This window comes from Cucurbita pepo, chromosome 18 (assembly GCF_057944985.1).
Source record: "Cucurbita pepo subsp. pepo isolate OVF chromosome 18, ASM5794498v1, whole genome shotgun sequence".
Lineage (NCBI taxonomy): Eukaryota > Viridiplantae > Streptophyta > Magnoliopsida > Cucurbitales > Cucurbitaceae > Cucurbita > Cucurbita pepo.
The window spans coordinates 11384803-11407293 of NC_141815.1; the positions used below are offsets into that span (position 1 = coordinate 11384803).

A 22491-nucleotide genomic window follows, 5' to 3' on the forward strand; every position below is an offset into this window, starting at 1 on the left:
ATCTTTTTGAATAACTATTGAGATTGCAAAATTATGGTTGCACGTGGAGGTTCCATTTAGTATTATTTATTAAAATAATAATAATAATAATTTAAATTTTGTGTTGAAAAATATTATTGTGTGTTAAAGTGAATTCCATTAATGAAATAGAAGATGAAAATTGATGATGAAATTAAATGGTAACAGTTGGAAAGCACAGAACTGAATTATTATGGAAGCTTCAAAATCAATGATCCTTCGGCTTCCAACTTTTTTCCCTTTCTTTTCTTTTAATTAATAAAAATACACTTAAATTTTATTTTTTTATCTCATAAATACTCCGCTACTTTTAAAAGTTTTAATAATACTCTTACACTTTTAAAAATACTCTTACAATTAATTTTGGATACAAATTATAAATACATTTCACAAACAATTTTAAAAAATACCATTAAGTTTTCAAAATTTTATACATACCCTTAAATTTTTTCATAAAAAAGTAGATACTCTACGAGGTGTCAATAGATGATTTTAAGTTATATATTGACAATAAAAACTTTTTTTTCTTTAAAGGTGAGCCGTATTAAAGGTATTTGTTATACTTTTTTGAAATTTTAAAGGTATTATTGAATTTTTTTAAAGTTTAAGGGATATTTTTGTTAATTTAGCTTTTTATTTTTTAAAAAAATAAAAATAAATATACATAATAATAATTAGTGATTTAAACAATTGGATTGAGTTTTGAGTCGTTTGACCAAACCACTAATTTTGGAAAATAAAAATATCATTCAAAAGAAAAGACAATAAAATTTGCTCCTTTTTTCTCCATTTTCTCTCTTTCCAATCAATCAGTGTTCGCAACAAACCATACTCACTTTTCCAAAAGCAAATAGTTTAACCATTCAAGCAGGTTGGTGTTTTTTTTTTCCCCCAATTCAAGAAAACTAAAAAAAGAAAAGAAATTTGAAAAGATTTAGTTTCATCTACCTTGCATAATTCAGCTAATTGATGAGTATGATCGAGTTAGCTCGATGAACAAGACTACACTCATTACACATCAAAACATCAACTTTTTTTCGAATGTGTACCTATAATATACTCTAGATATGTGAAAAGTGTCATAATGATGCACAGCTATAATTTTAGTCTAAGAGTTCTACATATTATTCTAACAAAACAGTAATTTCAAGGTAGACTTGATGAGTGCGAAGCCAGAGAATTCAATACGAATCTGAATCTAGTGTACATAATTTTTCACTTTTCCTTTTTCTGATTTGATATTAATCAAAATGAACCGAATCAAAAGCAGAAACTCAAAATTTGGTGGATTAATTTTTAATTCCTACTTTGTTATTCCATAAAAAAAAGGGGGGGAGCTACATTAAGATTGGTACCTAAATTAAAGCAGTTTCAATAAGGTGGAAAGTTTTCTTCATTCACTAGATAACAACAAAAAGTAGATTGGTTACTTTGTTGTGATAGAATGGGAAAGTGGTAAAGGGAACACAACTTTGTCAAAATAGAAATAGTTATGTTGAATTGTAAAAGCCATGAGGTCTCAAGATTCAAACTCATAAAGCAAAGTGATAGAGATGCCGAGCACTATTAAAGTCTTTGGTGATTGGGCGTGGGACCTTCCCTTTATTTAACATGGACGTGTTTATCTATCATTTCAACCCAACCAATGGTCCAATGGGTCGAAACTGGTCCTGCCCCATTATCCACATTCTGGGCCATGTGGGCTTGATTATTGAAGTTTTATCATATAAATCCTATAGGGTATTATTCCTTTGGGTGCATTGGACAATACTATTGGCCTTTCCAGATATGTTTTTCCTCATATATAATGCTAAGGCATAGTAAAATTTCAAGTTAAGAGCTTATAATTTCAAGTTAAGAACCTTACCTAAAGGCTGGTACGTTGTGGAGCTGCCTTCATGCATGGGAGGCTTGAATTTTGGCGGTGCAGATACTTCCTTCATGGCAGCAAGAGCAGCCTTTCTCCTTTGTTTATGCTCTCGCCATTTTCTCAGCTGGTCTTCAACGGCTTCTTTTGCTTTCTCAGCCATCTCAGCCCTGGTGGCAGCCTGTTCTGCACGTGACCTGAACTCCCCAATTCTTATGCTTGCTGCTTCTAGTTCCTTCTTCAACTTTTCCAATTCATCCGTGCACTCCGAACCGATATGATGGGAAATTTTGTCTGCGGAGAGTTCAGAGGCTGAGTCAATATCCTTAATCGATGACTGATATTCCTCTAAAGTAATTGTCATGGTGGTACTTTCATTTCTTCTTTCATTGACTTCAGGATTCAAATCTTCTTCCATGCTTGAAGAGTTACTCTCAACAAGTGGCTTGGCAAGTATGGAGTTCTCAGTTTCTTCATAGGCCCCGAGTGGTTCCTGTTTTAGCTTTATGTTCTCCTTCTTCACTTCGACTGATTCTGCAGCCAAGTCCTGAACAGCAAGACAAAGACCAGATGTTACACTCTTGGCTTTGGCTTCAGCTGCTTCTGCAGCTGCAACTTTTGACCTTCCTTTATGAAGCTCAGATTTCAGCAATGCAATCTCAACCTCCGCATTAGCTTCCCTTTCTCTCATCTCATCCATTTCAAGTTTCGTCTTCTCCAACTGATTCTTAAGTGTTTCGATCTCGTCCTTGAATTTTTCGATTTCTTCATTTGTAAATTTCACTTCGTTTAATTGATTCCGATCCATCTCTATTTCTATTTGCTGGCTCATTTCTTCTAATTGCTTGTGCAACTCAACAACTTGCCTTTTAGCCAGCTCTAGCTCGGCCTCCTTCGCAGATAATGCAGCAGACTTCTCCTTCTCTGCTTCACTAGCAGCAAATTTTGACAAACGAATTGCTTCATTTAGTTCTGAAATGCGTCTTATGAGATCTACAGTAGTCTCCTTTTCCAAGTGGGCCTTATTTTCCAGCAACTCTATTTTTATAATACCCTTGACCTCTGATTCTCTAGAGGCAGCAAGTTCTGTTTCAATCCCAAGAAGCTCCTCTTGTCTGAGCTTCAACTCATTCTCGGCAGCCTGAAGTTTCTCTCGGAAATTTTCGGTCTCCAAGGATTGTTCAGTCATTTCATTCAGTTTTTGTTCAAGTTCACCCAGCAGAAATCTAGCTTCGCTGCATTCATTGACGTATTTATCTCTACCAGTTTCCGCAATTTTCAGCAACTCAGACAGTTCGTCGATGGCTTTCTGTTGTTGTTCCAGCTTGAGAAGAGCCTGCATGTATGCTGCATCCTTTGCTTCAAGTTGAACCTTGTAATTAGCCAAATCCTTTACTAACTCTTGAACCTCTCTTTCCTTCTCATACCCCTACACGATGATAAAAAGTAATAACAATAATACTGATAAAATTAAGATGATAAACGGTCGCTTGTAGTGCTTGGCAAGAGAATGTTTTATGAACCAAACTTGCCTAGAATCAATAGAATCAATAGAATCAATAGAATCAATAGAATCAATAGAATCAATAGAATCAATCTCATTTCTTTATCTATTAAGTATTATAAAACTTGATCAATATAAATAAACTACCAAAGAAATGAGAGTTTAAAAATTGATAAACACAATACAAAGAAACAAGATCATTCAAAAAATCAGTAGGAGCTTAAAAACAGAACAAATAAATAAACCATATCAAAATTCTATAGTTGTACTTCTGTCGCTTGTAAATAAATTCTCAAACCGTCTCATCTTACATTATTGGCTGTGAGCTTGTGTTTGTTCTGATCACCTATGGCACCAAATAGAGAGATACCGGCTTGTACAGAATCAATAGGTTTCGTATCAATCTCGCCCATATTTTCCATTTCCAGAACTCACCTGATCAAAACGAGATTCAATCTCGAGATTTTAGAATCATTCACAGAAGAATAATCAGAGAGAATCAAAACTATGAATGAAAAGTATATCGTTCAAACAACAAAACAGCAGGCAGAAACAACCGAAGATTTCGCGAGAAAACTATAGGTAAACCTCTCGGCCACGGAGATCAAAGAGAACATGCATGTCCTGATTTCCAAACATCCGAATGAATTACAATGATAAATGGAAATGAAATGCAAGTACCAGGAAGATTCAGTAGCCAAAATGTGATAGAAAGCAAGCTGGAAAGATAACACGAGGCAGCGCGGAGAACGATGGTAGATTTGGGGGGATTGTGCATCTTGTTATCGGAGGAAATAGTAATCTCCGTCTCGCATTCGGAGGTCCCAAGGCCAAGGCGATGGAGATCGTCAGAAACGAAGACGATGCAAGCGTTGGGAAGTGATTGTCGGACGAATATACAGATCGCTCGATGCATTTCCTCTATTCCGTATTCTTGACGCTTTGGTAAAGACAAATTGCAGGTTTCAGAACCCAATTTTCGGACAATTTTGTAAACGAATAATTGGCGGCAAAAAGATTATAAGATATTTATAGCTCTGTTTCTTTATCTTGCAATGTTAGCCACACAGAATGGACCTCCCAGCTCCCTCTTAAAATATATACGTGAAAAAGAAAAACAAAATGATTTTCAATGTACTGTTACATTTAGGGAGGGGCACCAAAAGTCAGACACGACAGGGCCCAATTTAGGAGCTCGTCCCAAAATAAGGACACCCTATATAGTCCATTTTTCTCCTTCCACCCACGTCCTCTAATTAGCACCTAATTTAATAAATTAGCACTAATACCCTTATTTATCCAACAAATTAAACTCTAACAAACATTTTTAAGTCAGATAATATGACGTTTATTTAAATGTATTGTTTAACAATACTCCTCATCCTATCATATTATATGGAATATTTTATTTATTATTATTTTTTCACAACTTCCTTTATTCCTCTATTATATATTTGTCCTCTTTCCCTCTCCCAAGTCTACCACTAGCATATATTATCTTTCATGAGTTCTTTTGGTTTTTCCTTATGGATTTTTCATCAACGTTCTAAAACACATCTATTCGAAAGAGATTTTCACGTCATTGTAAAAAATGTTTACATGAAGGGATCTCACAATCCACCCCACTTTGGGGCCCATCGTCCTCGCGGCACACTAACTCGTGTTTGACTCTAATACTATTTGTAGTAGCCCAAGTCTACCTCTAGTAAATATTTGAAATACCCATTTAATAAAAAATTTATTTATATGTTCAAAAAAAAATAATGTTGGTTTTTTTTTTACTTTTCATTTTACTTGAAAATACATATAAACTCTTTTGAAAAATTAAATTTATGAATCCTACTTTTTTTTTATTATATAGTTTTAATTTTTAAAACATTTTAAAATAAAAAGTAATAAAACAAAACAAATATATTGGTATAGTTAGTATTTGTTTATATCTATATTCCACATTTGCTATTTTTTTTATTTTTTTTAAAGAAAAATTCGTATATTTATTCTTCTAGTTTTAAAATCAATTTATTCGGATGAACCACATTGGGATGATTATGACGACGCAGGGGTCCTCACATGCCATGCACGGACTGGATGGACTCAATCATTCCATGGTCCCCACCGTACCTGATCACTTACTTTTCTCATCTAGCCGTCCATCATATTGACTTTCGTATTTTGACGTTGATCAGATGCCACGTCGATTACAGCAGGACCCACTTCTCCTTTCCCTTTCCTTTTCCCATAGTGCACGACACGTGATACGCACGTGGGTGTTTATTTATTTATTTATTATTATTTTTAAATAGTCGACTGACAATTTGACAATTATCTTAGCACGATGTGTTCACACGACCTCGCACGTGAAAGGCAATTCATTTATTTATTTCTACTTAAATCCTAATAATTCCATACATACTTCCTTTAATAATTTTGTTGCATTTTCTTTTGTAAAAAAGTAAAAATAATAAATAAAGTCTTTCAACTTTCCCAATATATTTAGCGTCCTATTTAATTGATTTAGAAATATTTAGTATACCTCTTTTCAATTTTTGTGCTTGATAGATTTTAATTACATTCACATTTTTCAAAATTATGTACTATTACATTCTCACCCTTCAATTTTACATTTAATAAATTTATAATTTTAAAATAATAGTGGAATAATAATTTTTAAAAAATTAATAACTTACTTAATTTCTAACCTTAATTTAATTTATTTAATTTTTTTAAGACCTATAAAATGCAAAATTTAAAATTTTGAAATATATTATAAAATATTTGAATTAATGGTGTAACAATGTTTTTTTAAATGTCAATTTTGTTCGTAAATACAAAAGGGTAAAAAAAGTTTATAAATATATTAAAATCTTGTGCCTATCATAATTATTAGCTCCAAATTTTAAGTACACATAGCACAACACATTATTATCACTATGATATAATCCTTCGGACCCATTACAAATTTTAATTTTAGTTGTATATATATATATTTTTTAATTATCTTTGTCTCGTTTCAATTATTTTATTATAGTTTTATATTTATTGAAAAATGTTATAATTAGTAGTTAAGTCCATTTTGAAACCACAATTTTTTTTTTTATAAAAAAATAATTTGAAGCTTTAGAACATTGAAAAAAGTAATTAACAAAAAAAAAAAAAGAAGTTAATAATGAATGGAAGACGTGGCCGTCTGCTGAATTTCTAAAAAAAAAAATAAAAAAGTTATTACCTAAAAAGTAAAACATTAAAATCATAATTATAAAGTCCATTTAAAATATATTTATTACAAAAGCCAAAATTCGAAACAGAATATATTGTTTTATTTGGATTGGTATATGGTTAAAATTTAATTTTGTGGTTAAATTTTTTTAATATTCAAGGATATATGAATATAATATTAATTGAGAAAGTATAAATCTCCCCGACAGTAACTATACAAACACAAGAAACAAAATTAAAAAACATGGTAAATTATTTAATCTTCCATTTGAAAACAATAAGAAACTAAAATTAATTTTTTTTATTTTTTTTTAATGTTATAGAGGTGCCACGTGGGAGCCACGTAGGGCGGGGAGATAGGTGGAGTGCCAGCGGTAAAAGCAAAAATTGTCGTAGTGGACGTTGAAGGGGTTAGCTGTGAGGGAAGGAAGGAGGAGAAGTATCCGGGTGTTTTATCCAGTCTAGTCTACGCGCCTCTTTCTCTCTCTCTTATTCTTTTCGCTCTTTCTTTCTGAATTCATATTTCCAAGTCCTTCCCATTTCTCTCGCCATTTTTTATTTTTTATTTTTACCCGGGTTTTTTGTTCTTGCTCCCTTCAATCTCTCTCTCTCTCTCTCTGCCCTACTGTCACTTCTCTCTACTCTTTCAATTCTCATTCCTAATTCTTCAACTTCTCTTCTTCCATTTTTTTTGTTTGTTTTGATTTTCATTATTTCGATTTTTCGTAGACCGACTTCGATTGTTTTTCTTTTTCATTTGGACTTTTTCCCCCACGGTTGGGGTTTAATTGCCGGGAAGTACTCGGGATTTTGTCTTTTTAGCTCGCTAATTTTCTCTCTGGTTTTGAATTGGTGGATTTTGTGCTGAATTTCGAAGGTTTTGGCTGTGATCGGACCTTTTAATTCTAAGATCTGTTCTGCTTCGGTGGTCAATTTTGATCTGGTTAGTGTTTTGTTCAGCTACGGGTTTGGATCAGATCGAGGAAGAAACAGCGCCATCCGATGGCGCTGTTCAGAAGGTTCTTTTACAGGAAGCCGCCGGATCGGCTTCTTGAAATCTCCGAGAGAGTCTATGGTAAGCTTCCTTACAATTTTTTTTTTTCCTCTCAATTTCGTGCTGTTTGTTCCTTTCATGCAGCTTCCCCAAATGCTAAGCTATTGCAGAATGTTAAACTCCCAGCATCATTTGTTTAATGTGCGTAGTTAGGCGATTACTTATTTTTCCAGCTGTATGCGAGCTCAATGCTCGACGTTAAATGATAATTTGGACAGTGCCGCAATAAACCTTTGAAGTTTAGGTTTAGCTGCTTCGTAATGCAATACTTCTGATGCAGACTATCTTGTGTACTTCATTCCTTCTGGATTTTATTTTTGCCCCCTACTTCTATGCTTTTCGACCTGAGTAGTTGTGGAATGTGATGGGAACCAGCCTCCCATCTCCGTTGACATGCTTTCTCTCTTCCTTGCACTCACTGCTCTTTATGCATTTCCTGTGTGATTCTTGTCGAATATGAGTTCAGTTGCCGCAGGACCTACTGATATATCAAACACTTTATTTAGATTAAGAATCTATAATAATTTCTACTTAAGAAGGGAAGATTCTAGACTTCAACTAAATGGTAGTGCTAGAGAAATGTACGGTCATAATGAGAATAGTTTTTTTTTTTTGGGATATGAGTTGAAAGAGAAACTAAATATAAGATATAATAAATGAAAATGACCTAGAGGAGCTGAATGAATGGCAAGCACACAGCTCAATAAGATCATTATGGATATTTTGATAGCAACTTGGAAGATGGTTTTTAGTGGTGGCACATGGTAACTTATCATGCTTATTGTTTGTGCTCAGTGTTTGATTGCTGCTTCTCCACGGAAGTGTTGGAAGAAGAAGAATATAAGGTCTACTTGGATGGCATTGTAGCACAGTTGCAGGGCCACTTTCCCGATGCCTCTTTCATGGTTTTCAACTTCAGAGAAGGTGATAAGCGTAGTCAAATTTCTGATGTACTGACTCAGTATGACATGACAGTTATGGACTATCCTCGGCAATATGAGGGGTGTCCTTTACTGTCATTGGAGATGGTTCACCACTTCCTTCGATCTAGTGAAAGCTGGTTGTCGGTGGAGGGTCAACAGAATGTTCTATTGATGCACTGTGAAAGAGGAGGATGGCCTGTTCTTGCATTCATGCTAGCTGGTCTTCTCTTGTATAGAAAACAATACAGTGGGGAGCAGAAGACCCTTGAAATGGTCTACAAGCAAGCTCCTAAGGAACTTCTCCATCTTTTGTCTCCTTTAAATCCTCAGCCTTCCCATCTGAGATACCTTCAATACATTTCCAGGAGAAATTTAGGTTCCGATTGGCCTCCATCAGATACACCTCTAGTTTTGGATTGTTTAATACTTAGAGTTCTACCTCTTTTTGACGGGGGAAAGGGATGTAGGCCTGTTGTGCGTGTTTATGGTCAAGACCCCTCAACACCAGCAAATAGAACTTCAAGGCTTTTATTTTCAACATCAATCAAAAGAAAACATATCCGCAACTACCTACAGGTAATGACTCAGCAACACAAACCTGAAAGCTGAAATTAACCAACATTTAAGTTTTCTTATTAATTGTTGCCACAGGCAGAGTGTATGCTGGTGAAAATTGATATTCATTGCCATGTCCAAGGAGACGTAGTTCTTGAATGCATCCATTTGGATGAAGATCTAGTGCACGAGGAGATGATGTTTAGAGTTATGTTTCACACAGCATTCGTAAGATCAAACATTATGATGCTGAACCGTGACGAAGTTGATGTTTTATGGGATGCAAAGGACCAGTTTCCTAAGGACTTCAGAGTTGAGGTAAGTTTTTGGTCTTCTTTTGTGAATGCACTTTGTGGAGTTATAAAAGTTAATGCATGATTGCATTTATGTCAGGCACTCTTTTTGGATGCTGATGCTGTTGTCCCCAGTCTCACCACAGCCTTAGACGATGAAGATGGTAATGAAACTGGAGCTGCTTCTCCTGAAGAATTTTTTGAGGTTGAAGAGATCTTCAGTAATGCAATGGATGGGCAGGAAGCAAAGGGGTCCAATGATCCTCAAGTGGTCAAGCATATCAACCATAACGAAGATTTGAAGGAGGACTTGGATCCTCCTGCATTCCAAGATTGTGCATCTGACGATGGAAATCATCTTAGGCATGATAAGAAATCAGATTTTGATGCAGTGAAGGACATTACTGTGGATGATGTGAGGTACAAACGGGATGAAAATATATATCCTGATCTTAATGTAGTTAAGGACATTGGTGTAGATGATGGGGATATGAATTCAAATTCCTTCATGGTTGCTGCTAATGTCCTGACCCATGTGGAAGCCCAGGGTTTGGTGGATGATGCATACGAGAAATTTGAAGATATAGAAGAAAAGGATGATGGTAGATATACAACTGAGAAATTTGAAAACAAGACTCTGCAGAAAAAGTTGAGTGCTGATGGTTCAGAATCTGAAAAATTGCAAAAACCGATTTCCAAGAAACAGCCTATTTCAAGTGCAGAACCGACCACTGATATGGGTTTAACTGAACAGAGAGTCGAACAACAAGAGGCTCAAGGGTTTTCTGCAAAACAAGCAAGGCCAAATATAGTTTCTAGGTGGATCCCACCTAACAAAGGCTCCTATATGAATTCTGTGCATGTTTCCTATCCGCCTTCAAGATATAACAGTGCCCCTGCTGCCACTCTCAGTTCCCTAGTTGCTACAGATGTGAATAATGACGTGGATTCTGTAAGGCCTTCATACTCTGCACTTGGGGAACTCGTGCTTGGCCCATCGTCTCCAGTTGAGTCGATAGAGGAGACATATTCTTCCTCTGAAACTTTAAAACCATCACACTGCGATCCACAACTTGAAGTACCTCCTCCCCCACTGCCCACAAAGCCTCCATCTCCATATTTTCCATCACCCCCCCGAGCAAATGCAATACCTCCTCCACCACCTCCACCACCTACTTCATTTCATCATATTGAGTCAACGTACTCTCCTCCACCACTTTCTGTGTCTTCAGCACCACCACCCCTAGTTAGCTCATCAAACACAGTGACTACCCCTTCCCCTTCCCCTCCCCCTCCTCCTCCCCCTCCCCCTCCATTCAGCAGGCAGAGTAGTGTTTTTCCCCATTCTTCTACACAACCATCATGGGAGCAAATATATTCTTCCGTTTCTATTGCAATGGTGGCTGGTTCTATACCGCCTCCACCTCCACCACCCCCACCCCCACCACCACCTTTCTCCTCTCTCTCTCTGGTTAGGCCATATACATCAAAGAATATTGTAAGTACTCCTCCAGCACCTGTTTTATCCCCTCCCCCACCTTCTGTGATGAATGAAACACTTGCTTCACCACCTCCACCATCCTCACCTGCTTCAGTATATGGTGATAAAGCGTCACCGACTCTAGCATCTACAGCACCCTCCCCTATTACTTCAGTTCATGGTGCTTCTCCACCCCCACCCCCACCCTCATCCTCACATATTAGTTCAGTTCATGGTGCTTCCTCGCCCCCGCCTTTAGCACCTCAAACAACCCCACCTATTACTATAGTGCATCGTCTGCCCCCGCCCCCACCCCCACCCCCACCCCCACCCCCACCCCCATTAATGTATGAGGCATTTCCTTCAGCATCTCTAATGAAAAGCACACCACCTCCACCACCTCCACCCCCACCCATGCATGGTGCATCTCCAACACTATCTTTATTAGGACCACCACCTCCTTCGATGCATGGGGCTTTTCCACCATTGCCTCCTCCACCACCTCCGCCTCCACCAATCCATGGGACTCCGTCACCATCACCACCCCCACCACCACCGCCTCCACCAATGCACGGGGCTCCTCCCCCACCACCACCTCCTCCATCAATGCATGGGGCTCCTCCACCACCACCACCTCCTCCACCAATGCACGGGGCTCCTCCACCACCACCACCTCCTCCACCAATGCACGGGGCTCCTCCACCACCACCACCTCCTCCACCAATGCACGGGGCTCCTCCACCACCACCACCTCCTCCACCAATGCACAGAGCTCCTCCACCACCACCACCTCCTCCACCAATGCACGGGGCTCCTCCTCCACCACCACCACCACCACCTCCACCAATGCATGGGACTCCTCCACCCCCGCCACCACCTCCTCCTATGTATGGGGCTCCTCCCCCACCACCACCTCCTCCAATGCATGGGGCCCCTCCCCCGCCGCCGCCACCACCCGGTGGAGGGAGAGCGCCTCCCCCGCCGCCGCCACCACCCGGTGGAGGGAGAGCCCCTCCCCCGCCGCCGCCACCACCCGGTGGAGGGAGAGCCCCTCCCCCGCCTCCACCACCACCCGGTGGAGGGAGAGCCCCTCCCCCGCCTCCACCACCACCCGGTGGTGGGAGAGCCCCACCCCCGCCTCCACCACCACCCGGTGGTGGGAGAGCCCCACCCCCGCCTCCACCACCACCCGGTGGTGGGAGAGCCCCACCCCCGCCTCCACCACCCGGTGGTGGGAGAGCCCCTCCACCGCCTCCCCCACCCGGTGGTGGGAGAGCCCCACCACCACCTCCCCCACCGGGTGGTGGTGGAGCCCCAGCACCCCCTCCCCCTCCGGGAGGTCGTGGAGCCCCACCCCCTCCTAGACCTCCTGGTGGTGGTGGACCTCCTCCACCTCCACCACTAGGTGCAAGAGGAGCAAACGCTCCACCTGACCCTAGAGGTTTGTCCTCTGGAAGAGGGCGTGGGCTATCACGCTCAACAGCTACAGCACCTCGAAGGTCCTCCTTAAAGCCCCTACATTGGAGCAAAGTAACGAGAGTTCTGCAAGGGAGCCTGTGGGAAGAACTGCAGAGATATGGAGAACCTCAAATGTATTCTGAATTTTCTTTTAATTTATCTTGCTTATTTGAATTTGAAAATCACTCTCTGCCTTACTATCAGTGCTTTAATAATATTTATGCTATTTGCGTCTTATTGGTGCTTCCTTTTTCTCCCGCCTCTTCAGTGCACCAGAGTTTGATGTGTCTGAGTTGGAGAGCCTCTTTTCTGCAAATGTTCCCAAACCTGCTGATGGAGGTAAATCTGGAGGGCGAAGGAAGTCTGTTGGATCCAAAAGTGACAAAGTTCACCTGGTAATTTTATCGATAGAGTCCTTTGTAGGAAGTCTCATTTTTATGATGGAAAGCACTTCAAGGATTAATATGTATATAATCTTCGTCTGTTGATTATTATTATAAATTATTTGAAACTCGATACAATTAACATTCAGAGTGAGAGTTTTTAATTTGTATTTGTGCGACTTGAAGAGCTGAACCCTGTGAAACAATAGAGAAATTAGTTCAAACCAATTTGTAACAGTAGGTCAAAATCTAGTATGACAAAGTATTGGAAAATTCAGTGAGTTTAGAAAACCAACACTTTGAGGAGTGACCTTAGTGAAATAAAGTGACCTGTGAAGTTTTCCATTCTCATATTTAAAACAATTATAACATCAATTTGAAGGTGCCTTCTGAGATTCTGCATTCCTTAACGAATTACATTTTATTATCTTCTAATATATTCTTTAAATGATGTTAAAAATTGTAATTTAGCTTGGGATAGAGGCTTTTTTTGATTGACATACTTTTCCGAAAGAGCAATGTGTTCATTTAGATGAGCATGTACAACGAGAAAAGAATAAGCATTAATTTTTTTTGGTGTATGCTACAGTGATTCAGTGAGTATGTTAGTTGGTATTATAGTAATTATCATGGTTTTATGAGTCTTTAGTCAATGTGATTTACACATATTCTCTCTCAAAACTCTCTGCATTAAGATAGGTTGCACGGTATCAGAGTCTAGGGCTGTTTAGGGTTTCTTGGGTTGTTTGGTTTTTTTTTTTCCTTCAAATGAGACTAAGATTTGCAATTTGATTTACCACTTTGGAACAATGGTGGCCCGCCCACCTCAAGAAGATGTTCCCCACACGGGCAATTGTGCCATTTTTGCAAGTCCTTGTATTCTTCGAAATAAAGCACGAGCATGGTTTGAATGAGAACTTTGGATTGATGAAAAGCACATAAGACCATTCTTTTATAAAGAGTTTAGAGTTATTCTGTTGGTTGTATAGGCATCTTATTACTATTGTTATTACTACTTTATAAAGAATTTAGAGTTACTTAGGGCTCCTATGTATATCATTGTGATAATTTCAACGAGAGAAGTTTGGATGTTGAATTATTTTCGCAACTATTTTTTGGCATAGAGGTGGTAGGATTGGTAAGCTTGGGTGTGTGCCATTGTAGGGATGCTTTGGGATGGAAGGAACCGTAGAATTCTTAATAGAATTTGTAAAGGGCTTGAGAGGCTATGAATGAGACTTGGTACTTTATTAGGTTAAGTGTGTCCATCTGGGCGGTCTGTGACAAATTTTTTTTTTGTAATTATCCATCAGGTCTTATTTGGCTGATTCGAAGCCATTTTTATAGTTTGCCTTCTTTTTGTGGGGTTTCCTTCTTTTTTTTTATGCCCTTGTATTCTTTCATTGAAAAATGAATGTTCGGTAGTTCGTTCGGTTTTTTAGGAAAGGGATTCTTTAATTTCAAAGGAAATATGCACTTCCTTGTTTGAGACAAGGAAGTTTGTAACGCTCTAATTAGCCTAATGCATGGACAACTTATTTAAGGATATTGAGGATTCTGGAAAGCCTGAACTATCTAGTCAAGATGTTGCGTATTCAATTAACATTATAGGTCAATACAATACATCACAATTTCCAGCTTGAAAGCTAGACCTTGTTTGTTGTTCAACTTTTTATAGGATTTTTGCTTAGGGTAATTTAGTTTAGTAGAGAAGTAAGAAGTAAAATGTACAATCATATGTGGGTGAAAAATCAAAATCAAGAGCTATGACATAATTTGTGTGTGAAGGTGTGTGGATACATTAACTTTAGACTGAGTTAGGTTTCAATATCACAATTCAGTCAAACTGCAAAGTGATAACCGAGCTCCTTTTATGATTAACTCCAATATGATATTTCATGAGTGAACCATGATTCATTATGTTAAACCACCAGATATGTAAAATCTGAACAACAGGTTGGGACATTGTTACTAAGGCTATAATTAAAGCATGTTTTAGGCTTGATTAACATATATACTCCACCATATGGGTTGTTGCCTATTTCTTGTAGAAATGAATACTGAAATTTTTTATTATGTACATGATTTTGTTTCTTTAAAACATGTTGAGTAAATGATAATTTTGAATATATTTATATTTTTTGTAGATTGACCTCAGAAGAGCTAATAACACTGAAATTATGCTCACCAAAGTAAAGATGCCTCTTCCTGATATGATGGTAAGTCAGACTTATTTCTTATTTTCAGTACATCTACGCGTCTACCGAAACCATGTATGTTTGAAACTGTCTGCTGCAAAGACATTGAATATTATACATGCTCAATACCATAATTTTGTTCTATATTCATGATGATTAAAGCCCCTGCAACAATTGAAGACTGGAGTGATTATAGTTTAAGGGAAAAAAATTGACTGACCCGCAACAGCTATTCCTATGTTTTACCATCACTATCTATCGTCGCCCTTTACCTTCCAAGGCTAGAAAAACGATCAGCAAGTCTATTGCAAGCTATAAAAGGTACTTGTGAACTTCAAGTTCAGACACACTAGGATGATCCATGTTCCTTGTCTGGAAACCACCAATCCTCATTAACTTGGAACTATAACACGATGAGAATGTATTGCAGTTCTAGTATGAATTTTAACAAAATGAAAAATTTTTGCATCTGAAAAACTGTAAGATTATTAGGTTTTTCTACTTCCAGATTACCAGGTTGAGCACATGGCGTAGTCTTAAGTTTAAATCTTGCTCTTGTTAACAGATGTCTGTTGAGAAGGATAACGCTATATTGGAGACACTGAGTTGATAAATACACTTTCTTTTCTCGTTTTACAGAAACTTGTTTTTAGCGTTAGTCATGTATTTTATTTATAATAGTGAACGTAATTGATGAAAATTCTTGCTTTTAATGTATGATATCTCAGGCTGCAGTGCTAGCTATGGACGAGTCAGTATTAGACGTTGATCAGGTGGAAAATCTCATAAAATTTTGTCCTACGAAGGAGGAGATGGAACTTCTTAAGGTGAATTTTTGAATACTTAGAATTAACGGCTGGTGGAAGAAATAAACTTGACTATGAGCACTTTTTCATAGTTTCTCAGAACACTAATAATTCTGTAGTCTCTTGTTTTGTATTTTTTATTTTTCTTCGTCCTTTTATTATTTTTGTTGACATGTTTATTGTTTATTATCTATCTAGGGATACACTGGTGATAAGGATAACCTTGGAAAGTGTGAACAGGTATTCTGTTTACTTTGTTGCACATAATAAATTACTTGATAAAGCCATGAAACCTGTTACACTAAGCGTTTCCGTGAATGAGTGATGCTTTAGAAAATTAGCTTGCTGTTGCATTTTCCTGATATTGATTTCTAATATTGTTCATTATGATTGACCACTGCCTGTCAAATAATTCATGTCATGTAGTAGGGTAAAAAATGACGTCTCTCATCTGGGGCTAGGGATGTTATCTGGATGGGGTTGTTATAGCTTCCTCCTCCCCATCCTTGCAAAATTTCCATTAAATTTTGTAGAGTTCGGGGGGTGGAGATTTCCATCTGGGAGTTCTTTCAGTATTGGGTTCCCCGTGGGGAATTATTTTTAAATTAAATGAACCAAGGAAAATTCCCATTAAAGAGATATTTCTTAAACCACCTAATAGAATCAAAATAATATTCCATGTTAAATCTCTAATTATCCGTACACACAGAATCAAAATAATATTCCATGTTCAACTATATTATATGTATAAGAAGAGGCAAATGGGCAGGAACGGGAAACATTTAGCTCATGGGGAATATTTTCCTCCACTCATTCCCGGGGGGGATTGGGGGAAGCACCCCTATGTGGGTCTCTTTCTCTCTTATTGTTTTTTTACGAGTTTGGTGAACTTCCCCTGTTTGATGTTGATAACCATTTTATTTCTAGTTTTCTGTTTTTGAAATTTATGCATGTTTTCTCTCCATGGTTGTACTAAGGTTTTCATCTTTTGTTTTTAGAAACTCTGGAATTCCTAGTCAAATTCTAAAAACAAAAACAAGTTTTTGAAAATTACTTTTTTTTTTTTTTTTTTGGTTTTCAAAACTTGCTTGGCTTTTGAAAACATTGGTAGTAAGTGGATAATAACCAAACAAAGAAACTTATAGGTGAAAGCAGGGTTTATAAGCTTAATTTTTAAAGCAAAAAACCGAAGACCTTTGATTATCAAATGGGGCCTTAAATTGCTGGTATTCACTTCTGCTTTAAGATTATTTGTTAATTGGATCCATTTGAATAGCTCACTTGCCTAACTTATTGCTTTGATTATCATAGGTAAAAAGTCATTTATTTATTTTGTCGTCTTTTGTATCAGTATTTTTTGGAGCTGATGAAAGTGCCTCGAGTAGAGTCAAAGTTGAGAGTGTTTTCCTTTAAGATTCAGTTCGGCTCTCAGGTTTGGTGGTATCTTCAATTCAAACTAATTTTGTTGTTTTAATATTTCTAGATTATTGAATTACATCTTTTAACTGGCATTTTTGTTTCCCTTCTCCAGATATCAGAATTTAAGAAGAGTTTAAATACTGTCAACTCTGCATGTGTCGAGGTTGTTACTGCTGAGAATAAAATTTTGCTGTAGTTTTGGTCTGTCACTTCAACCTTTCATGCTTCCACCCTTCTAAAATTAACTGTTACTGCTTTTTAGGTTAGGAATTCTGCCAAACTGAAGGAGATTATGAAGAAAATTCTTTATCTGGGGAATACACTGAATCAAGGAACAGCAAGGGGTAAGGCCTTAGTTACTTATTCGTATATGGGAAGTTCATCTCCATTCTCATCTATTTTGATACCTAGCTTGGAAGGAAATATGACTATAACTTGCATATAAATAGAAATATTTATTGAGTAATTCTTTCTGTGGTGTGGAATTAAATTTTTTTTTTGCAAGGATAAACTTGAGTTTGTTTTACAGTCTCGTGGGACAATGACTAAATGTACTAAAATAATGTTGTCGCTTATGTTACCATATGGTGTCATGCTATGATTTGTGCATTTATTTACTGATGAGTGGCCTAGTTGCTGATCCATACTATTTCTAAGCAACATGAAAACAGTCGAACTATTAAAAAAGACACTATTTTTACCTGCATCTTGCTGCTGCTCGATGGTATATGCAACTATGCTTCTTCTTCTTCTTTCTTTATTTTATTTTATTTACAATTTTATAGTTTATAATTTTAAAATTAAACTCATGACATGTTCAATGAATGGCTAATAAAGCTCAGACCTCATCCCAGTCTGGTTGAATGCTCACATGGTCCCATCTTATCATTTATCTGCCTAGAACTTATTGGCAATTTTGAAGAGGTTTATATATTGGATGTCTTAGACTTTGTCCATTCATTTGCTTGGTTTGTGTAATTGAAAAAACTATAAATTATGAACTTACAGGTTCTGCAGTTGGCTTCAAGTTGGACAGTCTTTTAAAGCTTGCTGATACACGTGCTTCTAATAATAAGATGACACTCATGCATTATCTTTGCAAGGTTTTTTAATCTGATCATCCCTTTGCTTTTCTCTTTCTATTGGGTTATTTATGTTTATTTCCTTCATGGTTGATTAGAGAAGTCACACGTGCATTATGCCTTCACATGTTACATGATATGTAGTTGTAGATATATTAGTGCATATCCAGCCTGTTCCTGTTCATAGTGAGAAATGTCTGTATAAGCACTGAAGCTGGTCTAATTAAGAAGCTGTATTTTTTTTTTCTTGGTCACTTTCATCAGTAGGAAAATAATTATAAAATAATTGCAGCGGAAAAGGAGAGGGAGAACCACAAAAAGTGAGAACTGTTAAAACCCTCATGGAGGATGTGGGCCAAAAGGGACAATAGACCGGTAGCCCCCACCCTTCCAAAAAAGATGTCTTCAGCAAAAAAAGCCATTTACTAAAAATTCCTCGAAGAGATATTTTCAAATGTGCCTTCCCAAATATTGATATGAGATGAAAATCTTCATAGGAACTTGCATTTGAGTTGATATATTAGAGCTTGGATATGTTCAATAAACCTCACTAAAACGGGATGGGTGGTTGTCTTGATAGACTTTTTTTGATGCAACACATTGTGTTAAAGAATGTGATACCTAAAAGCATGAAACTATCAGAATACCTGAAGAAGTTTTAGTATACTGCACTAGTGGGCCTTTGGTCATGCATGTTGTTCTGATGTAAGGAGATGATTTGAGTTATCAGATTTCGCGGTTTGAGTACTATGTTCATAGATCTTTTAATTAGTTTGCATCTCTGGAAGGAGATGAACCCTTCTATACTGAAGGTTGGTTTGCAATCTCAAATTTTTTAGGTCCTCGCTTCAAAGACACCAGCTCTTCTTAATTTTCATTTGGACCTGGGTAGCCTAGAGGCAGCAACCAAGGTACGATTCTTTGGTTTTTTCTTCAATGTTTGTTAGTTGGTTTATACTTTTGACATCTATACATATATATTTATAAGAAATATAAATTTTCATCAAGATAACGAAATACACAAAACATTCCAATAAATTTTTTATATGCACTCCAATTTCTGTGCTAGGAGAGTATAAACCTTTGAGAAACTCCAGAAAGAAACATTGCAAGTAATGGCCTCCCAATCTTCCCCCTGTTCCTTTGTCATTGAAGAGTTTCTTTGCCGATGTTCCTGAAGAATTTTATTCTCTTTGTTGCTCCTGAGGAATTTTCCTTTCCCTTCCATCCAAGCATGCAAAAATTGTTTAAATGGACCTTGGTTTTTGTTAACTTCATATTTTCTCTCTATGTAGATACAATTGAAGTCTTTAGCAGAAGAAATGCAAGCTATAATTAAGGGGTTAGAAAAGGTCAGGCAGGAGCTTGTTGCTTCTGAAAGTGATGGTCCAGTCTCTGAAATTTTTCGCAAGGTACATTGCTTTTTCATATGTTCTTCCCAAGAACTTTTTGGCACTTTTATTCTTCCATCAATTTTGCACTTTTTTGCCTTTTCATATATATCTGTTTCTTATAAAGAGGAACAAATAAATAACTTGATTCAATTTTCTTTGCATGGCAGTCGTTTACCTATGGAAAAATTTCCTGTAACATGCATATAGTCCTACATTCAATTACTTTGGAAGGATAATTCCAGTAAAACTGTGTTCTCAATTGTCACTTGAAAGAATTAATCATACATCAAAACGGCACTTTAATAATTTGTTTAATCATATGTTGATTGTGATATTGAACTTGACAATCATGTTTTTGAACTTTCTAGGTATTAGTAGATGTTATTAAATTTTGAAATAATCAGGATAAAAAAGCCAATTATTTGCAATCTCCACTGAATTTGAAGTATACTAGATCAGAAAAGAGAATTGGATTCACACAACTGATCAACATCTCACTTTTCACCCACAAATCTTCCAATTCAGAAAGATCCTCAAGCAAACATTTTGATGCAAACCGGGACCATACTTCAGCAATCTTTGACGTAATTTAAATAAGCAAAATAAATATCATGTGAAAAACTTGAGATCTTCACCAAGAAAAATCTTATTATGTAATCATGCATTTCTTTTCTTAATATTTGGTTTTGCTCAACAGCCCAAAACAAAAACGATAGTATCATTATTTTGAAGACTTGGTGAAATTTGATTTGGTACCCTGACAACCCTTTTCTGTACTTTATTGTCCTAAAATTAGACGCTGAAAGAATTTATTGCTATCGCTGAGACAGAGGTGGCATCAGTGACAAATCTATACTCTACTGTGGTAATTTTCTAGATCGCACTACTATTTTGAAATGATTAAATGATGTCAGGGAAAGAGAGCGATCTTATTTTTCATTCTGTTCTTTGGTGGACAGGGTAGAAACGCAGATGCACTTGCACTATATTTTGGTGAGGATCCAGCTCGTTGTCCATTTGAGCAGGGTACGCTATGATCCTTTTGGTTGTGCTATTATCTTCTTTCTACATGTTTACTTGTTTCGCATACTTGAATCAAAGTTAAGCCTCAGTTCTTCCAAATTTTTGTTCTCATTATTAGTTCCCCACCTAATAATTATTATCATGCGTGCTTATGGTCAATTTTTCTGGCTTGAAAAGCTGGGTCACTTTGTGTTGACTCTTTGGCTAGGAAATATTGCATAATGGGGTTTCTTTGTTTTGTTATGCAATGTTTTTTAATTTTCCCATTCCCTCCTTGTCTAGTTTTCATGAATATGGTTGGAAGAAGAGATGTAGAATCATGAACCTGAACTTGTCCGACAATGTTATTCTCGTTATATGCATGTTCTTGTTATGAACCTCAAAACTGTTTGAATCGTACAATTATGTATTGTTTAGGGAATATTGTTGTTGTTTCTTTCTATTCTTGCTGTTTGTGATATATACATGGTTAATTTTACACCAATTGGGCTGCAGTTACAGTGACATTATTGAACTTCATGAGATTATTTCGGAAAGCCCACGAAGAAAACTGCAAACAGGCCGAACTGGAAAGGAAAAAGGCGGAGAAAGAAGCTGAAATGGAGAAAGCCAAAGGAATTAGCCTTACGAAGAAGAGTGTGAAATAGGTGATATACTTGAGTTCTCCTTAGCACGGGAGATTGAGCTTTTGTCCTGCAATTGCAACTCGGTTGTCACCTTGGGGCCGAGGGGAAGCATGCTTTGTGACCAGCTTCAGAGAAAATCCAATTTGAGATACGTTCTGCAGTGCTAAAACCTCGATGAACATGGATAAACACATGGGCTGTTTATTTATGCCTGCAGAACTTCTGAGTTGGCCAAGTTGTTTATTTGTACATAGTTGACGTGCTGCTACCTGGACCAACAGAATCGTGTCCCAACTCAACCGGTCTTTCACACTTGAATAGACATATCAACCATGGAGATAACATTGGGTGCTGACCATCTTCGCCAATCAAAGGTATTCCATGTGCTGGTAGCTTCAATTCTGATTATGGGTTTGGCTCCTCCCGGCAGATTTTTTCAGAATAGTGTTTTCAATCCTAGATCAGTGTTTGGATTAAAGTAGGTGATCTGGTTTCGGCTTTGACAATGAATGCATGTGGCACAAAAGTTTTGGGCAGAGAATTTGCATCCTTGAAATCCAGCCGTAGCACGAAGCCATGTACAGAGCGAGCCTCTCTAACCATTCCATACATTAGAATGTAAATTTTTTTGTTGTTTGATGATGTATCATGAAAATAGTCGCTCCCTCTTATTTGTAGATTTTTTTTGACTCAAACCCGTCCTAGAGATGTTGTATAGCGCAGATTCAGAGAGTAATTAGAAGACGGGTTCTCCCACCACTGTAATTGTAATATAAATCGAAAATATAGGCCACGTTTGAAATCCTCTCGTTTCTCTCACCTTTATTCCTCCACATAAAAAGTTCACTCATTCATCTATTTTTTGTCCTGATTTTCCTCCAGGCGTTACCATAATGGGACATTCCTTGTTTGTCTTCGGTGGGAAATTTCAGACAAGGATTATCCACCACACAGCTCATCATTGAGAATCGGTTCAAGTGCCTGAAATTTTTTTGTGGATGTTGCATCACTTGGTTCAAGGTACTTGAGGAAATTCTCTTAGGTACTTGGTGCCCGTTAATAACGCTATTGAAATGGGCTTTGTAATTGGAAGATCAACTCCTCGTGGCATTAGAGATGTTTTAAAGGAGCACTAGATGTTATACGAAAACACTATTTTTTGGAGTTTCGAAGGGATCCAGAGAAGAGAATG

The 22491-nt window shown here is 37.3% G+C and overlaps 2 protein-coding genes across 4 annotated transcripts; one reads left to right on the forward strand and one right to left on the reverse strand.

Moving 5' to 3' along the window:
- Positions 1 to 1103: 1103 nt before the first annotated feature.
- LOC111779728 (uncharacterized) lies at positions 1104 to 4392 on the reverse strand. The gene is made up of 3 exons (XM_023659849.2): positions 4071 to 4392; positions 3701 to 3824; positions 1104 to 3314 (listed from the first exon to the last, which is right to left on the reverse strand). The coding sequence occupies exons 2-3, from the start codon at positions 3809 to 3811 to the stop codon at positions 1860 to 1862; spliced, it is 1566 nt and encodes a 521-aa protein (XP_023515617.1). The 5' UTR covers positions 3812 to 3824; positions 4071 to 4392; the 3' UTR covers positions 1104 to 1859.
- Positions 4393 to 7041: 2649 nt separating this feature from the next.
- LOC111780176 (actin binding protein) lies at positions 7042 to 22104 on the forward strand. Of its 3 annotated transcripts, none has more exons than XM_023660502.2 (17): positions 7044 to 7680; positions 8455 to 9158; positions 9234 to 9455; positions 9531 to 12502; positions 12637 to 12763; positions 14899 to 14970; positions 15678 to 15776; positions 15954 to 15995; positions 17107 to 17187; positions 17287 to 17337; positions 17437 to 17518; positions 18183 to 18277; positions 19096 to 19167; positions 19552 to 19668; positions 20447 to 20515; positions 20615 to 20676; positions 21169 to 21310. In XM_023660502.2, exons 1-16 carry the CDS (start codon positions 7608 to 7610, stop codon positions 20645 to 20647), a joined length of 4911 nt encoding a protein of 1636 aa, XP_023516270.2. In that variant the 5' UTR covers positions 7044 to 7607; the 3' UTR covers positions 20648 to 20676; positions 21169 to 21310. The 3 variants fall into 3 exon arrangements, 2 of the variants coding, with proteins under 2 accessions (XP_023516270.2, XP_023516269.2); XM_023660501.2 differs by having other exon boundaries at positions 7045 to 7680; positions 20610 to 20676; positions 21169 to 22104; XR_002812811.2 differs by lacking the exons at positions 18183 to 18277; positions 19096 to 19167; positions 19552 to 19668; ... (1 more) ...; positions 20615 to 20676; positions 21169 to 21310 and having other exon boundaries at positions 7042 to 7680; positions 17107 to 17195; positions 17437 to 17520.
- The last annotated feature ends 387 nt before the right edge of the window (positions 22105 to 22491 follow it).